Source organism: Silurus meridionalis, chromosome 21 (assembly GCF_014805685.1).
Source record: "Silurus meridionalis isolate SWU-2019-XX chromosome 21, ASM1480568v1, whole genome shotgun sequence".
In the NCBI taxonomy this organism is placed as follows: Eukaryota; Metazoa; Chordata; class Actinopteri; order Siluriformes; family Siluridae; genus Silurus; species Silurus meridionalis.
In genome coordinates this window covers 10,178,625-10,196,850 of record NC_060904.1, presented here as the reverse complement: position 1 = coordinate 10,196,850, position 18,226 = coordinate 10,178,625, and the positions used below count along the sequence as shown (strand labels likewise).

The following is an 18,226-nucleotide window of genomic DNA, read 5'->3' as shown; positions in this document are numbered from 1 at the left end:
ACTCTGTCTCCATGCTTGCCACGCCATTGCCATGCAAAGTCCAGTCCAACCCATATGTTAGTGACATATACCTCCATGTGACTAGTGCAACTAGTCACTACTGCAAGGGTAAAACAGTGGTCTCAGTTAGATTCACAGCATTCCTTCAAATTCTATTCATATTGGACTCGCCTTTGTTCACTTGCTGTTATGCATTCAAGGCAAACTGCGTTTCTCAGATTTGTTTGTCATGTTCTCACTGTTGATCTACATATGCATTCCCTTAAGATTATGGCATCTTCCAAATAATTTAGGCTATTTCTTTACACTAAATATCAAATCACCAAATAAAATGTATTACCTAAGGGTTAAAATGTTTGTGTGTGTTTTCATGCAATTTTTACCTCTCAAAAATTAGGTCAAATCAAATCACATTTACCAATAGAAAAATGCCAACAAAGAAAAATCAAGATAAAGGAATGTACCCAAAAGAGTATAAATGATTATATTATAAATACCCCTCAAGCTGTACTCTAGCAGGGTACAGCAATGTACCTCTGAACATTGGTATATTTTTGTACCTTCTTGTTTGTAACTCTAAAAGAACATTTATGCACCTCTAGTGAAAGAAATGTACCTTATTGTCCTGGTATGATAAAAATAATTCATCCTAATCATACATTCTGTGTGCAGAACATCAGTGAAATGCTATAGAAAAATATCAGAATGTAATTTTAAACCATACCAGGACACAAAGGTAGACTCAAAATTGCTATTAAAAAAAAAAAACAGCCACATTCTGAACTTAAAATGCTGTTTGTTTGTTTGTTTGTTTCATTAAAACAGTAAAATCCCCAATAAAAAATTCATTCTGGGTCATTTGTAAGTAAATTTGAGTAATTTAAGTACCACTTGGTAAAGTGAATGAAAAACACAGAGTGAATTCAAACACTGATGAACACTTCTGTTAACAAGCAGAATTACTAAAGGAAAGAACAAGGAACAAAACTACAACTGACACAGCCACAGCCACAGCCTCAAAAAAATCAACTGAACTAAATCAGAGGTTGATTTACAGCATTACCAGCTTCAATTATTACAGTTTGACTTTGTTTTGTAGATATATGACAAATATTCTTTGAGACTTAACAGAGGTTTATATGTGTTTGAAAATGACTTTGTTTGACCTCACAATTTTGGATATCAGTGGGTGCATTAGTTGGGCTCGTGACCCTTTTAAAAATTAGTTTTCTCTGGCTGTTTGAAATGTGTTTGTAAAGCACATTTGAGAAAAGGTATGACAAGAAATTGTATTTACATGGTTTTTGTTAACTATTGATGGTAATTATCATCTAAGGGCCTAATGTGTTTAAGTCAAGAACGGACAGAAACATATTGATATTATACTGCATGTTACTTTATTTAAAGGCAGTTACTGTGTAGTTACTGATGCAGTGAGACTCTCTATGCTAATGCAATGGAGCATGAATGTGTGCTGCTATCTGCAAGAGATTTGACTTGAATTGACAGTTTTAAAGATTTTGCATGTTACATGCCCCAAAGGCACATATAGTTTTGCCTCTCTTTTTGCCCTCTGTCTCTCTGTGGTCTTGACTTTCCTTAATTGCAGGTGTTAAATTCTTTCATCTGGGAATTATGGGGGATTTGCCACACCCCTCGTGAAAAGCAGACGTCACTAAAGAGTCTGGCTCTGAGGATTAAAGGAGGATTACCCCCTTGGTGAATAGCAATAACTTATCCTTTTGTATATACCTTTGCACTTAAACTTACACCAATCCCGCTAACCTGCTGTTACTACCAGTTTTGAATGTGCCATGAGGACAGGTATTTTGGGGTTGCCTCTACGTACCCCTCGTAGAAGTTTTCTGTTTAGACACATTAGGGTTAGAGGCGAGTGCCACCCACTGTATTTATTTTGGACAGGTTAGGATGTACATAGAAAGGGAAGTTGTTTTGATTTGTTCTTTGTTTTGGCACCACCACTCTGAAATTTAAATAATATAATGTCCCATCTGTAGCTCATGTAAATTTGTATTATACACAGGAAAATAAATTGAAACAAAAAATAGAACTGGGTCTCATTTATGTCCTATCATCCAACTATCATAGCATAAACACCTTATGTACACACCCTAGACTTAAAAAAGGGAGTGTAACAAGTTATTCAGTTAAGTTTTTCTTTGTGCACTCAAGTACTTTCAGTACTAATATGCTCACATTACTTAAACATTATAAATATTAGTTTATAAACAAAAAACAGGTAGCCAATTTAAGTGCTGTCGGTTTCTGCGAATAAAATGAGTTAGCTTGAGTTTTAATTTAGAGTTATTTTTTACAGTAAAATGCTATACAATTTTACAATGAACTATAAAATTAACAGTAAATTACTGGCAGCTACAATGTACAGTGTACATTAAAAAATTTAGGTTTAGGAGGAAAATTGCAAAAAACAAGTCGGCATACTGAGAAGTGCACAGACAAACATACTGGTATAAAGCAGAGATGGGAAGTAATGAAGTCAAATTCTTCTATATTGATTAATTTATTTGGTAACTTTTTTTTATTAATATATTAATATGATTTGAGGTCCAGTTACCAGCATGACACATGACACAATATTTTAACTTTTACCAGTCTTTTAAAACATAAGTATCTGTACTTTTACTTGAGTAAACTAAGTGTGTTCTTTTGCCATCTCTGATGTAAAGTCAACAAACATATTCTCTGAATGTGAACAAGACTAAAGTGATTATTGTCGGGCACAGAGCAACAACTCTCTACTAAACATGATCAGCAACCTCTATAGAGATGCTGATACCAAATTTCTTGGTGTTGCAATGGGAGAGAACCTCACTTAGCCCCTTATTACCAGCTCAAGCACAGCAGCATCTCTACTTCCTGAGAATGCTAAGAAAAGCCTAGTTCCCAATACTTCTCACCACGTGCTACTGTGTATGGTTAAAATGACAATTAATCCATGCTAGACTTAATGTCTATATTTGTATCAGCTGGATTTTTACTTTTGTAACAATGAGAATGTTAGGCTCACCAAAAACTGCAAGGATGAACATCATAGGCATCAAGTTTATCCAAATTGTACTAATGAATCACCAGTCTATTTGCAAATGTATTTCCTGTGACTTAATGTACTCCACAATTTCACAGACTACCTCCATTGTTCAAAACATTCTGCAAAATTGTCTATTACTGGCATTTCCCCTCTTGGCTGTTGACTGGGAGTGGTGGCACTTCCCAATACAAACATGTCCAATTGCGATTGCGATTACATTTGAATTTTGGCAGGCTAAATAAGCCATGCAGAGACAGTGAAAAAGCAGACATGGAAATTATTATTACTATTAAAATATGACTGTCATAACTCGGAAGACACAGAAAATCTAGTTGCAAATGGACTTTGTTGTTCCATTTAAAATTTGGCATTCACTGTGCATTCACAAAGGCAAAATGCAAAGGGTAACGCAAGACTTGCAATTGCATTTGGATTATGTCACAATTTATGCATCTACATATGGAAAACACAATTGCAAATACAATTTGCCATTCCTTTAAAAATTAAAATTACACCATTACACTTAGATTTAATTCTCAAGTCATAAACATTAAATGCACACTACACTCAAAGTGAAAGAACAGTTAAGCGTTTCCAAATAACATAATATAGGAATTTATTATACAATTGACAAATGCATGATTCAAATAAAACAATGTTACAATTGCTTAAGACTATAATTGCTGCGAAAAGTTTTGCACTCAATTGTCTATCTGTAAACAGCTGGTAATGTCAACAATGATTAAAGTATAATGCATGGACATCAGTGTCAACCCAAACGAGGATTAGTTTCATTTTGAGTCTGGTTCTCAGGGAGCTTTTCTTTGCCATCTTCGCCACTGACTTATAAAACTGATAAACTTATGAATTGGTAAGAGGACATAAATTGAAAATCAGTATCAGACATGTTGATTACTTCTGCAAGGCACTGTATTTTTTCTGGCAAATGGTCAAATAATTATGCTCCTTTCACAACATGGCATCCAAGCTTCTGTACAAGTTGCTGGAATAGAGAATATATTTTATCTAATTTTGTTTTAGGACAAATCACATTTCCAGCAACAGCAACAGCACAAGATAAACAAGAAAAGTAAAACTACCTAAAAAGCAACTTTTTCTTATGTAATAATATAATAATAATGGACATTAACTCAATGTAGTGCCCTAGGTCTTTGTTTAACATTACTATTCACTATATTATTGTGGCAAACAAATATTAAAATGCTGGCAATAATTTTGTGAATTGTTTTTTGTATATAAACACCAAATAGTAATAAATCATGAACTAAAGACTAAAATGTACTTTTAAATGACAACTGATAATGTGATGTAGCTGGGTCTCAATGTATTATTGAAATGAATGCCAAATTGAGTCTACCAATTTTATACAGAGATACAGTGAAGCCCTAAAGTTCTTAAAAATGTCGAAGATTGGTAGGAACAAACAAAAACAAAAGGTTCGAAATCTTACTCCATATAAAATGCACAAGAAACAGTTATTACAATTGAAGAGGATTATCCCTGCTATTTGATTAGTCATCATGAAATATTATTTTGAAGAGGCATTATTTGTCATCAGTGCAGCTTATGTTTGGCACCATTAACACAGGATGAGATGCCATTCAGGTTTCTCATCATCTCTCTAGCTTTATCATCTCTGGCTGGCTTTTTTCTGTATGTCTGAAATGTAGTGAAATTAAAGTAAGGGATTAAGCAAATGATGCATTCATTCACTTACATATATTGAATGTCTAAATAGAATTTTTGTAATTATACAAAATAGCACTTATTTTCTTACCTGCATGTAAAAGTTGATGAACAAGATAACAAGTGTAACCATGTAGCTGGACTGAAAAAATAGGCAGCCCAGAGGAAATCCACAGGGGAAAATCAATGCACTTAATGTATGTGTAATAGTTAATATAAACTGTACCTGAAATGAAAACCATGAAAAATGGCATACCATGTTTAGCTTGTACAGTCAGTCATTTTAAACTTTAATCTTTTATGAGCTATTAAATTAAAATAACAAAAAAAAATAATTGAAGTAATTAGAAAACAAAGTTATAGAAACATAGTTTACCTCAAATAGACCCACAATCACAAAATATAACACAGTGTTCTGACTCACTATCCTTCGATGGATAGCTGAAATCTTTATATTTCAGCATTCCACATAATATTAATATATGAACAATGTATTGACTTTTATAATGAAAAAATATTGATATTGGGCCTCAATTATCAATCTTTTTAAAATTCTGTGTAAATATCTGATTTTGATGACCCACAAAATGCAATTTTCAAACACTGTGGTCATTTTGTATTGACAAAACAGATAGCTGAAAGAGTAAAATAATAGTCAGAAAGTCAGAAGTAAAAATTATTATTACTCCTATACCAATAAAAATATTGAGCATCACAGAAAATGTGAATTAGATGCAAATTACGTGAGGTGAGAAGAAAATGGTAGAACCACTAGTAATAAAACCACTCCTCTCTGCTTTGTAGGTCTAACAGGTTTGATCTTCTTAGTAAAGCACCCAATTAAAAACAACAAAAAAAGCACTGGTTATAGTAGACTAAGGCACATGAAATTAGCTAGGCCTTAGCTAGTGACACCAACAGCACAGGTTTGATAGCATGACATTTAAAATTTTTGAACAGGCCAACTGTTTCTGCAATACTTTAACCATTTGCCTGTTAAAAAGCTTTGCTGCTGAAGACTTTTACATGTAAGGCATTTTGTACTTGCCCTTATCCGAAACAACTTAAAATTATCAAATTTCAGCCCTGACAACGTTTGGGATATATATATATATATATATATATATATATATATATATATATATATATATATATATATATATATATACATACATTGGTACCTCGACATACGAGTGCCTTAACACACGAGTTTTTTGAGATACGAGCGGTCACTCGGTCGATTTTTTGCTTTGATACGCGAGCAAAAACTTGAGATACGAGCTCGAGACGCTGCTGCTAGATGGTGAATCAAAGCCAGAAAGCGAAGATTGTGACGAAAATTTAGATAGTGTTGCATTAGAGGGAAAATGAGAGCTGTTTCTTTAAGGCTACTATCTCTGGGTATTGAAGTCCAGAGTAAAATGCATTATGGGTAGTGTAGTGCGGGAAAGAAGTGTGCGGGCTGGATGTTTTTCCTGTGTGCGATTTATATGATTTGTGTTCTGCAGTGCGGTCTGTTAATCCAAGTTTATCCAACTGGGAGTTATATTATACTGTAACCCTGCGAATCAATCTTCATAAAAAGAAGTAAAGTGGTATGCATCGGCTAATGTTGTCCATCTCATCATTCCACGAGCATGAACTAATGAGTTGTTACGCTGCCGGCGGGAAAAGTTCAAGCGGATAAGTAACAATAAGCAAAGAAGAAAAAGTAAAAAATTTAAAATTTAGGGATACGTAGTGTGCAGGAGTGATTAGTAAAAAACGAGTTTTCCCTCTGCCTCCGCTTATCGCCTCTGGTCACAATTTACATTTTACCTAACTCGCTTTAGTTTAAACCCCATATTTTATACACTATAAGGCCAAATGTTTGCAAACACCATTCATAAGTATGGTATTGCCTTTTGAGCATTGCATTCCACATTTAGTCCCAATTTGCTCTTACAATTCCCTCTACTGTGTTTGTGGATATTTGTGCTCGTTCAGACACGAGTGTAAGTAAAGTCAGATTCTGATGTAGTTAAGGTGAGGAGGCCTGAGGTGCAGTCAGCATTTCAATTCATCCCAAAGGTGTCGATTAGGGTTGAGCTAATAAAGTTTTTTTATTAGGTCAGAGCTCTATAGCAGGAGATCTGGAATAGACCCCTGCTCGAACAGGTTGGGGTCTCCTAGTTTAAGTAAAGGGAAAATGTCAAGCTATTGCATTCAAAGGCCCCCTATACAATTGTGTGCCTTCAGTACTACAGTAACAGATTGGGAAAGAACCACAAAAGGCTGGGAATTTCAGGTGTCCTAAAACTTTTGTCTATATTATTAGCATTGCTTCACTTTAGCAGTGTTTAACAGTGCTTCTTACTTAGTAAAAAAAAAAGCTAAGAACTAAACTAAAAACTATAATAATTTTCTATGGTGCATGTGTTATAAACTGACATTTGGACAATTTCTTCTTCTAAAAAAAAATCACGAAAGAATCCTAAATACATTTCTTACATATTACAAAATGTAGCTGCTAGAGTATCTACTTATTGCATAATTGTATGCAGTGGCTGTACTTTCCTATACAAAGTTTAAGTGATTTTTGTTTTATACAGAAAATGTATGCATTTACTTTTTAAATTTTTGTAATTCATTCATTTGGAATTAATTCTCAACCTCAACTATATCAGTACCTGACTTTACTAGCACCCTTGTGTCTAAACTCAAGTCAAGAAGAGATTATTGTCATATCAACCACATATAGATGACGCTTGTAACACAGTGAAATGAGACAACATTCCTCCAGAACTATAGTGCTACATAAAAAACATTAAGCTACATAACAGAACGCAGAGCTAAGGACTAAAGTAAGTTGTCCTAGCCACATAAAGTGCATCGTGTGCAACCTAAACTGGGACTAAATGTGGAATGTAATGCTCAAAAAACACATACCATACATATGATCATGTGGAAATATATACTTTTGGTAATATAGTGTAGGTGGCCTTAAATTACATTTAAATGATTTTTCATGTACTCAATTGTACATTAAGTGTTTTGTTAATAAAGCATGCAATATTGTACTGACCAGCTGGGCCTGTGTAAGATATCGTTTCCACCACAAGTACTTATGCATAGAGGGAATGGTGGACAAGCTGTAGTATGAATACATTAGCACATGTATGAAGCTGTTCAGAGTGGGTCCAAAGAAACCTGCACACAACCGAGACAGAACATCAGCTGAGTCAATCTAATCTTGAAAACACAAGTTTTATAAATAACGGAATCAAGCAATTATTTTAGTTTAGTTAAAATTAAATTAATTTTTATTTGTATAGCACTTTTAACAATGAACATTGTCTCAAAGCAGCTTTACACAGATAATGTGGTGATAAAAAATGAAGAAGGATTTGTGAAACTGTATATACAATGTGTCTCTCAATTTTTTTTATTCTTCCTTTGATGACTGCTTCATTTCATGTTTGTACACAACTTATTTACACAATTTAGTTACAATCTTGTTTAGTATTATGGTGTGATTGCACTGTTGGCTTTCATGCCTTTATCTAGTCTTTTTTTTTTTAAGTTCTATTTTGCTTTTGGTTACTACTTGACATTATGTGGTAATTCATTGACTTCCTAGCTTTGTTACCTACTGCAAAACTTAATTATATACTCTATCTGTGATGTAAATGAGCAACATGTACATCACAGAAATGTACATAAGGATGCATTTCAGGTCTTCTGGTTTCATATATTTGTAAATGTGTCTATTTAAACTTGTTTTTAGTAATTTAAGAATTTTTCTTAAAGGTTTGGCTAAAACAACCTAAAAAAAATGTTTTGAGACATTAGACTTCATAATTAGGAAGCTAAATTGTGTTGAGTTGAGTTTACTTGGATTTGAATGCTATAATATTTAGGCCATGCTTAAACATGTGTCAGAAAGAAATCTAATTATTAAATTTCCAATTTATTAGGAACACCAGAGCACTTGGACATTCGTGCAATTATTCAGTCAGTCTAGTATGTGGTGGTCATGTGTGCATACTTACTCTGTCCACAGGGGATCCAGTTGAGAACGCACCACCAGATGTTAAACATGGAGGCATGGTGATACACATGCAAGAAGGTAATCTGATTGTTCTTCTTTCTTAGTATGAAGAAGATGGTGTCAAGAAACTCAATCAGCTTAGAGAAGTAGTACCACCACAACACTTTTGCTACCTAATAGTCAGAGAGACAACAGTATTGAATTGCACAAATTATGAGACCTAAATAATGACAAAATATTAAATATATTATTGCATACATGGTGAATTTACTGTACAAAATACAAACCCATTTCCAAAAAAGTTGGGACACTATACAAATTGTGAATAAAAACATAATGCAATGATGTGGAAGTTAAAAATTTAAGGGCCCAAAGATCACGGGCATTCCAGTATGGTTTTCAGGCCTTGACCCTTACGCACAAAGATTGTTTCAGATTCTCTGAATCTTTGGATGATATTATGCACTGTATATGATGATAACTTCAAACTCTTTGCAATTTTTCTCTGAGAAATTTCTTTCTGATATTGCTCCACTATTTTTTGCTGCAGCATTGGGGAATTGGTGATCATCAGCCTATCTTGACTCCTGAGAGACACTGCCACTCTGAGAGGCTCTTTTTATACCCACTCATGTTGCCAATTGACCTAATAAGGTTGCAAAGTGGTCCTCCAGCGGTTCCTTATATACATTTAGCTTTTCCAGCCTCTTATTGCTTCCTGTCCCAACTTTCTTGGAATGTGTAGCTTTAATGAAATCCAAAATGAGCTAATATTTGGCATGACATTTCAAAATGTCTCACTTTCAACATTCGATATTTTATCTATATTCTATTGTGAATAAAATACAAGTTTATGAGATTCGTAAATGATTGCATTCCTTTTTTATTCACAATTTGTACAGAGTCCCAATTTTTTTGGAATCGGGTTTGTACTCGTTTGTACGGGTTTGAAAACATATTTATAAAGTCAAAAATCAGTAGATTTTTTCTTAGGTAAAGGCACAGATCTGGAGGGAGCATGGATATACAGGTAGTCGTCGACTTACGACCTATGCGACTTAAGACCGTTCGACTTTACGACCACAATCGTTGGCTGCGGCGTGCATAATTTCCGGCATAATTTCACACTGCCGTACATATACCCTTCTATACTTAGGACCAAATCATGTTACGAATGGTGCCGGAGGCCGGTGCGTGCTGTCGTGCGCCACGGCTGGCCACAATTGGGACCGACAGATCGGTCGTAACACGATTTGGTCTTAAGTAGAGTAGGCTATATGTACAGTACTGTGAAATGAAGCCGGCATCATTTCACAGTACTGTACATATAGCCTACTCTACTTACGACCAAATCGTGTTACGACCGATCTGTCGGTCCCAATTGTGGTCGTAAGTTGACAACTAACTGTAGAGTGTTTGATAAACTGGGATATTTGTATACTGTCGTCCCCTCACTCTCACACGTTCACTCAGGTTTGTTGACGGTGGTGTGGTGGGTCTTCTCTTATCCCAGAGATCCCTCATGTTGGTGTTACCTTCTGGTTCTCCCTTTTAGTTATACTGCCATAGCGAGTCTTGCCGGAGTCCAAACTGCACAGTGATATTAACTTTCATACAACAAGACACTTAATAATTGTCAGGAATCCCCCTGCCACGCCTCCCTCGGCCGCTGTCAGGGATTCACCCTGCCACGCCCCCCTCAGTAGCAGTCACGCTGCCTCGTTATCCCGTGCCTGCCTTGATTACCGACAGCTGTGGCTCATTAATGATTAGACTATATAAACCCACGTTCTTGAGTCACAGGCTGTCAATTCTTGAATGTCATGCTGGTGATTCCCGTGGCTGCTCGACCGCCAGCACTCCCCGCTGGTCTCTGAACTCCGTGTTGGATTACTCTTGCGGTGGAAAACTTTACTTTCGTTTTGGATTCGACTTTCGTTGTGGATCACTCGTCTCGAGCGGATATCCTTTTTTGTTTCTCTCCTCGGCATATGTAAGTGTTTTTTGGTGAACTGTGTAAATAAAGACTATGATTGAGTTATTTCCGCTTCCGCGTCATCGGCCTGACAATAATCCATATTCTTCTCTTCCTGTCACCCCTCTTCTCTCTCTCTGTCTCTCTCACTCTCTCTTTGTCGAGCTAAACATGCTCCTGAGGCTTCAGTGACCACTGTTCCTGCCCCTCTCCCCTCCGTGGATCTTCCCACTTTGTCCAGGCCTGCCTCTGGATAGTGTTTTCTTCAACTGGAGGCCACTCTGTGCAGCTTGGGACGGTTTCTCATCAACACCTTGGGTGGTTCCATGAAATTCAGGAGTAAGAACGGGCACTTTTGTGGATGGATTGGACTGTAGGTAATGTCAACAGTCTGCTACATCGACTCAGGACTACTTTTCGCTTCTGATCATCATCACTGATGATCAGACATCATATATCTGCTATAAATGGACATTCGGTGCAACCCAGATGAGGATGGGTTCCCTCTTGAGTCTGGTTCCTCTCAAGGTTTCTTCCTTATGCCATCTCGGGGAGTTTTTCCTTGCCACAGTCGCCACCCGCTTGCTCATCAGGGACAAACTTACTTATAAAGAACATATTCACTTTTAATCACCACATTATCTGTGTAAAGCTGCTTTGAGACAATGTTCATTGTTAAAAGCGCTAAACAAATAAAAATGAATTGAATTGAATTTCGCACACTATACAAATGACAAAAAAATTTAATATTACATGTACATAAGTATTCAGACCCTTTACTCAGTACTTAACTGAAGTTTGGCAGCAATTACAGTTTCAAGTATTTTGGGGTATGATGAAAAATGCTTGGCACACCAGGATTGGGGAATATTCCGCCATTCTTCATGGCCAATCCTCTCAAGATGGGTCAGATTGAATTGGGACCATCAGTGGACAGCTTTTTCAGGTCTCTCCAGAGATGTTCATCAAGGTTCTATCAAGGCCCCAGCTGTGCCATTCTAGGACAATCACAGAGTTGTCCCTAAACCAGAGTTGTCCTCTGTTGTATTGGCTGTGTGCTTAGTGTTGTTTTCCTGTTGACATGCTCCCATTAGTTGTCGCCACAGCAGATTATCCGTCTCCACACTACCCTGTCCTCTACATGTGCCTCTATCAAAACCAAATACCTGCATGTTTTTCCTCACCACATCCATAAACCTCCTCCTTGGTCTTTTTTCCTCCTTCCTGGTGGCTCCATTTTCATCATTCTTTAACCGATATACCCCATGTCCCTCCTTACCACATATCCAAATCATCTAAATCTCTCATTGCTGTCATTTTAATACACTTGTTTCCAATCCTGTTTATCCTCAATGAAAATCTCAGCATCTTCAACTGTGCCCCCTTCAGCTCCACCTCCTGTCTTTTAGTCAATGCCACTGTCTCTAAACCATACAACATAGCAGGTCTCACCACAGTCCTATAAACTTTCCCTTTCACTCTTACAGATACCCTTCTATTACAAATCACTCCTGCCACTCTTCTGCACCCCCTGGACTCTTTTCTGCACTTCTCTAACACACTCCCCATTACTTTGCACTGTTGACCCAAGGTACCTAAACTCCTCCACCTTCACCACCTCTTCTCCATGCAACCACACCACTCCACTGCCCTCCCTCTCATTCACACACATGTACTCTGTCTTTCATTCCCCTACCTCCAGCGCATACCTCGACCTCTCCAGTCTCTTCTCAACCTTTTCCATACTTTCACCACAAATCACAATATCATCCGCAAAAAGCATAGTCCACGGTGACCCCTGCCTGACCTCATCCGTTAACCTGTCTATCACCACTGCAAACAGGAAAGGGCTCAGAGCTGATCCTTGATGCAGTCCAACCTCCACCTTGAAACAGTCTGTCATTCCTACTGCACACTTCACTGCTGTTACACTGTCCTCATACTCATCCACCTATTACTAAATACCTCATCCACCTTTCACTACACCTCAACAATATAACTACATTGAATGGACATTTGGTGCCACCCAGATGATGATGGTTTCCCTTTTGAGTCTGGTTCCTCTTAAGGTTTCTTCCTTATACCATCTCAAGGTGTTTTGCCACAATCGCCACTGGTTTGATCATCAGGAATAAACAATTTTAAGGAACTAACTTATAGGCAAACTTACACATTTTTTAATATAACCTTATTACCGATTTATCTGTGTAAAGCTGCTTTAAGACAATGTCCATAAAAAAAAAAAAAAAAAAATATATATATATATATATATATATATATATATATATATATATATATATATATATATATATATATATATTTACAAATAAATAATAATAATATATATATATATATATATATATATATATATATATATATATATATATATATATATATATATATATATATATATATATATATATATATATATATATATACACAAATAAAATTGAATTGAATTGGATTCACATTCTAAAACTGAGTTACAGTATAGTGGCACAGATGTAAATAGCCACATTTAAACAGAAACGTTAAGTGACACTGAAATATTCGGGAAATTAGGATTTGCTAGCATAATGGTAAAGAACAGCGTGAAATCACAATGCCACTTGTTTTGGTACAATGCAAAAACAAAACATTTATTTGCTCTTGTCTGAATAAAACTAGATTCTTCAGTTCTTTTCCTGTTTTATATATCTTTTAAAGCACACTAAACTGTTTAGGTTTGTAACACTTTGGTAATATCTATGAAAATAGCAAGTACTCTAGAACAGATATTGAACATATAAACAGGTTTTTACTACTCTCCTTCATTGTTAGTTTTCTGTATACCAGCCATAAGAACAACCAGATTATTTATACAAATAAGAGTACCTTCTTGTAAAGAAATGCCATGATACAGTTATATACAAAACGTTAACATTTTTTGCTGATTGGCATTTAAAACTGACATGATCTGTAATATATCTCACTTACCCTGATGTCACCCTCCCCTGATTCAAACAGCCCTTGACATTTCAGTTTGTATCCTGCCGACCAGGTTGCTGAAATAAGCTACCGAATTCACACACACACACACACACACACACACACACACACACACACACACACACACACACACACACACACACACACACACACACACAAACACACACACACACACACACACACACACACACAAAAAATAAAGCATTCTGTTCAGATACTAAAAACTGTTGAACATGAACATTGAAAGTCCAAAAAGGGCATGAGAAAAGCATTTGCATTTGCATCTGTCCTAAGGTGTGGCTTGTCTGTGATTGCTTCTTGTGTTACTGTATTTTTTTTTTATATTTTAATGATGTTTCTGACATTATTACACATTTCTGGGAGTCTTGTTTAATGATCCTTGTATTAGGACTATTAGGACCTATTAACCTAATTATCAATGCAGTCAATTAATTAAATAATGCTTAAGCCTACATCAAATATCAAATTACAACCAGATATAACACATATATACGTATATAGTGCATTCGAAAAGTAGTCAGACTTTTCAATTTTATGTTGCAGCCTAATGCAACAATCGTTCAAATTGATTTTGTTATTAAAAAAACGGTCATGAAGTGTGTGAATCGGGGGAAAAGTGCCAAGAACCCAATGGTCACTCTGACTGAGCTCTGCTGATCCTGTGTGAAAATGGGACAACTTCCTGAAGGACAACAGTCATGTTTTAACTGGTTTGACCAAAATATTATATTTAATATAAAAATATGACTTTTTATATTCAATAACGATGGATGAAAAAGGATTAGAAATTCATAATTCATCAAAACTGCAACTGGTCAAGGTTGAGGGAAAGCAAAATGGAGCAAAGTACAGATTTCCTCAATATAAACATGGTCCACAGCCGAAGATATACCATCCTACAGGACAACAACCCTAAGCACACAGCAAACAAAGTAGTGGCTTAGGGACCCTATTGAACATCTCTGGAGAGACCTAAAAGTGGCTGTATACCAATGGTTCAACAAAGTCTTGAGTAAAGGGTCTAAATAAGTATGCATATGTGATATTTTAGTTAATTTAAATGACATTTTTTTTACAGACATTTCTAAAATTCTGTTTTTACCACCATTATGGGATACTAAGTAAAGATGAGAAAAAAATCTATTTGAATGATTTTTGGGTCAGACTGCAATAAAACAAAAATTTAAAACGTGAAAGGGGTCTGAATACTTTTTAAATGCATAAATATAATGCAGTTAATATATAATGTATAAATAAATGTATATAATATGTATATGTATATAAAATGTATAAATGTATATAATATATATTAACTGTACTATTGTTTCATTTATTCTCTTACCTCCACGAGCATATAGAAGGACAGCATAGTGACACTACAGTTGTACAATAGCAATACATTCTTCAGAGAGTACGCCATCCTGTTTTTCATGTACTTTGGTCCCAAGTAGACTATCAGGAGGTAGATGAAGGTGAGGACCAGAGTGGGCGTGCAGGAGTCCAGCAACAGCCAACCTCGTACTCTTGGATCTACCATCAAACACATTCTAATAAATAATTGCATCAGCATTATTTAAAAAGACAAATGTATTTAGCTGTTGTTATTTCAATCACATTGCTATGTACAACTTGACAGACAACAAATCAGAATTACAAAATTACATATTTTACATATTTTTGGAAAGACAAAAAATTTTATTGTTCATGTTTTGTTGTATGGCATTTCATCTGTTTTGCAAGTTCCCGCAGTTCTGTTGTACTGTTGACATCTGCAAACTATGTATTTGTATTATATGATTTATCCTAACTGCAAGAGTCTGCAAGGTCCAGGCAATATTATAATCTATTTCCATCCTGTCTGCTAACTTTCCACTGTTTGTGTGCTACATTAAATCACGGGTTTATTTAAATAACAAGCAGTCATGGTTTTACAAATCATAGAGAAAAGCTTACATTCAGTAGTATTAATAATATGAATGATTATATAGGGTTACATAACTGTATGTATTTTGTCAAGAGATTGTTAAACAGTGCCCTGAATTCTTAGATTACTGGAATGTCTAGAACAGCCCAAGACACATTTGTATTCCTCTGTAGTCTAATTCTATTCAAAATGAAGAAAATTAGTATAAATTTGAATTATTCCTTAACACAATCTAAAATGGAATCTTTTTTGGGTTTGGGCCACAATTTACCCCAAAAATCATAAGTGGGATTCCAATTAGATTTATTTTATTAATATGGCTCAGATGGCTATATAAACTTTAACACTTATCTCCTTAAAATTTTAAGCTACAGATCCATTTCTGGTTTAATTTGCAGCCAAATTTGCATGAAAAAAAATCTACCTCTGTTTTGTATGGATAAAGATATTGCAGTGGATATAAATGACAATATTGAGTGGATGTACTAAATGAGCAAAGGTAAATAAACAATAATTAGAAGTCAGACTGAAAACTATTGCAATGACTAAGTATATAAAGATAATACAAAAAGAGAAAAATCACAAACCTCTCTCTCCAAATAGTTTATCCACTGCAGAGTTTAACCATTTGTCAATGGCATAAAAATGGTTCTGAAATGCACAAAAAGTTGAAAAGAAATGTGTGGGATTTGCTAATAGGTTTTCTTGAGTCTGTCCATTTTTCAAAAATATGCTTGCCAACAGTGCTCTTTTACTTAAAATAATTACTCAAAAAATTCAATCGGTTCAGCTTGTTATTTCTAATTAACTGCCTAAATGAATGTTCACATAATCAGCAAAAAATAATGTTGTATGCACATCATTTTGTCCTTTCTCATTTTACAGATCACAGCCCACTTCTAATATATGTATGTTTGTGAAAGAGAGAAGAGAGATTGATGGAAAGAGAGAAGAACAGAGTCACAGAGTCTCTCAATTGTCCTGTGAGTGGCCATTTTAAAACAGTGGCACATTGTCCTCCTAAGAGCCTCACTGTTCATTGACTGGGCACAATACAAAGTACATGGTGACAAAAGGTGGGTAGGATGGCTTAGTTGAAACAAACAAAAAGGAGGTGGTAATGAACTTTGAAACCCCACTCTTTACAAAGGTATATCCAGAATCCTTTCCAGATCCAGATATTTTTAATGCTTTATTTACATATATATACAGTGTTTTGCTGTGAAAATTAAAATTGTATGAATGTCTGGAAGCTCATGATCCTATCACAAGTTTTCAAGTGTGCCATTGTTTGTGGATCCTATATTGGAAACTAAATATACCAATCAGAGTCAGAGATACACTATGATAAGACTTAATGAACAGTAAATGTTTAGATGAAAATATAAACTTTGCTTAATCAAGTGTTTTTTTTTTTTTTGCTTGTAATCAATTTACCCACTAGTTAATGAATTTAGCAATGTAATTGTGTGCTTTTTTACTTTAGGCTGTGAGTTCTAAAGACTTGTTTTCAAAGCAAAAGCAAATGCTAGAATTCCTGCAAAAAGATTTAGCAATGCATCAAGATTATTTATATATTTAGCTGGAGTTAGCAGAGCTGAAGATATTGAGATTTTCATTGTGAGTGACGAGGATGGACAGAATTAGAAACAAGTTTATTAGAGGGGCCGCACATTGGAGACAAAGTGAGGGAGGTGTGGTTGAGATGGTTTGGACATGTGTAGATGAGAGAGAAGGGGGTATATCGGTAGGAGAGCGCTGAGGATGGAGTCCCCAGGTAGGAAGAAAAGAGGAAGGCCTAGTAGGAGGTTTATGAATATGGTGAGGGAAGGCATGCAGGTAGTTGGTTTGAAAGAGGCAGATGTGAGGACTATCATCAGATGAGAGGGTATCGAGACCCCTAATGGGAGAAGCAGAAAAAAGAAGTTGGCTAACATTTATTTATTCATAAAAGATGGCTTTCAAAACAAGTAGAAATGTACATTTGAAAATGTAAAGATTTTATTTGTTACATAGGATTACGCTATTCAGCTAGAAAATCCCTTTAAGTCATTAAATATCTTTATCCAATTCCAGGGACATGCCTAAGTAATCACAACTGAATTACATATTAAGTATTATTATTTTTATTACTTATTAATCTGGACTGTGTACTGTCAGTAGGCTATTATGCATGAAATCATCCACTATTAGGGAAAAAAGTTGTATTACTGGCTAATACATAATTCGAATAAAAAAAAATGAAGAAGTAGCAAAGCCGATTCACCACGACAACTAACTCCATCTTAAAACGCATGCAATAAGCAAATCGTTGTTTCTTACCTTTTCAGTTAAATACATGGCTAGACTTTCAGTTGTTTTGGACTACAGAGTGATGCGGCTTAATGAACAGACCTTTCTCTGTCTGCGTTTGCGGTACTGTGGGGTATTAGGTATGGTGGGCGGGGCGAATGATCCAAAGGTCCGCGTGGTTAGCGGGTACTGGGGCATTTTGAAACCTGCAGGCTTTTT

General features: G+C 35.5%; 1 protein-coding gene across 1 annotated transcript; it reads right to left on the bottom strand.

The window, feature by feature from the left end:
* Positions 1-3,661: 3,661 nt before the first annotated feature.
* On the bottom strand, positions 3,662-18,172 carry elovl2 (ELOVL fatty acid elongase 2). Its single transcript, XM_046833984.1, has 8 exons — positions 18,038-18,172; positions 16,303-16,366; positions 15,134-15,321; positions 13,759-13,836; positions 8,809-8,980; positions 7,842-7,966; positions 4,869-5,003; positions 3,662-4,750 (listed from the first exon to the last, which is right to left on the bottom strand). Exons 1-8 carry the CDS (start codon positions 18,053-18,055, stop codon positions 4,646-4,648), a joined length of 885 nt encoding a protein of 294 aa, XP_046689940.1. The 5' UTR covers positions 18,056-18,172; the 3' UTR covers positions 3,662-4,645.
* Between the last annotated feature and the right edge of the window lie 54 nt (positions 18,173-18,226).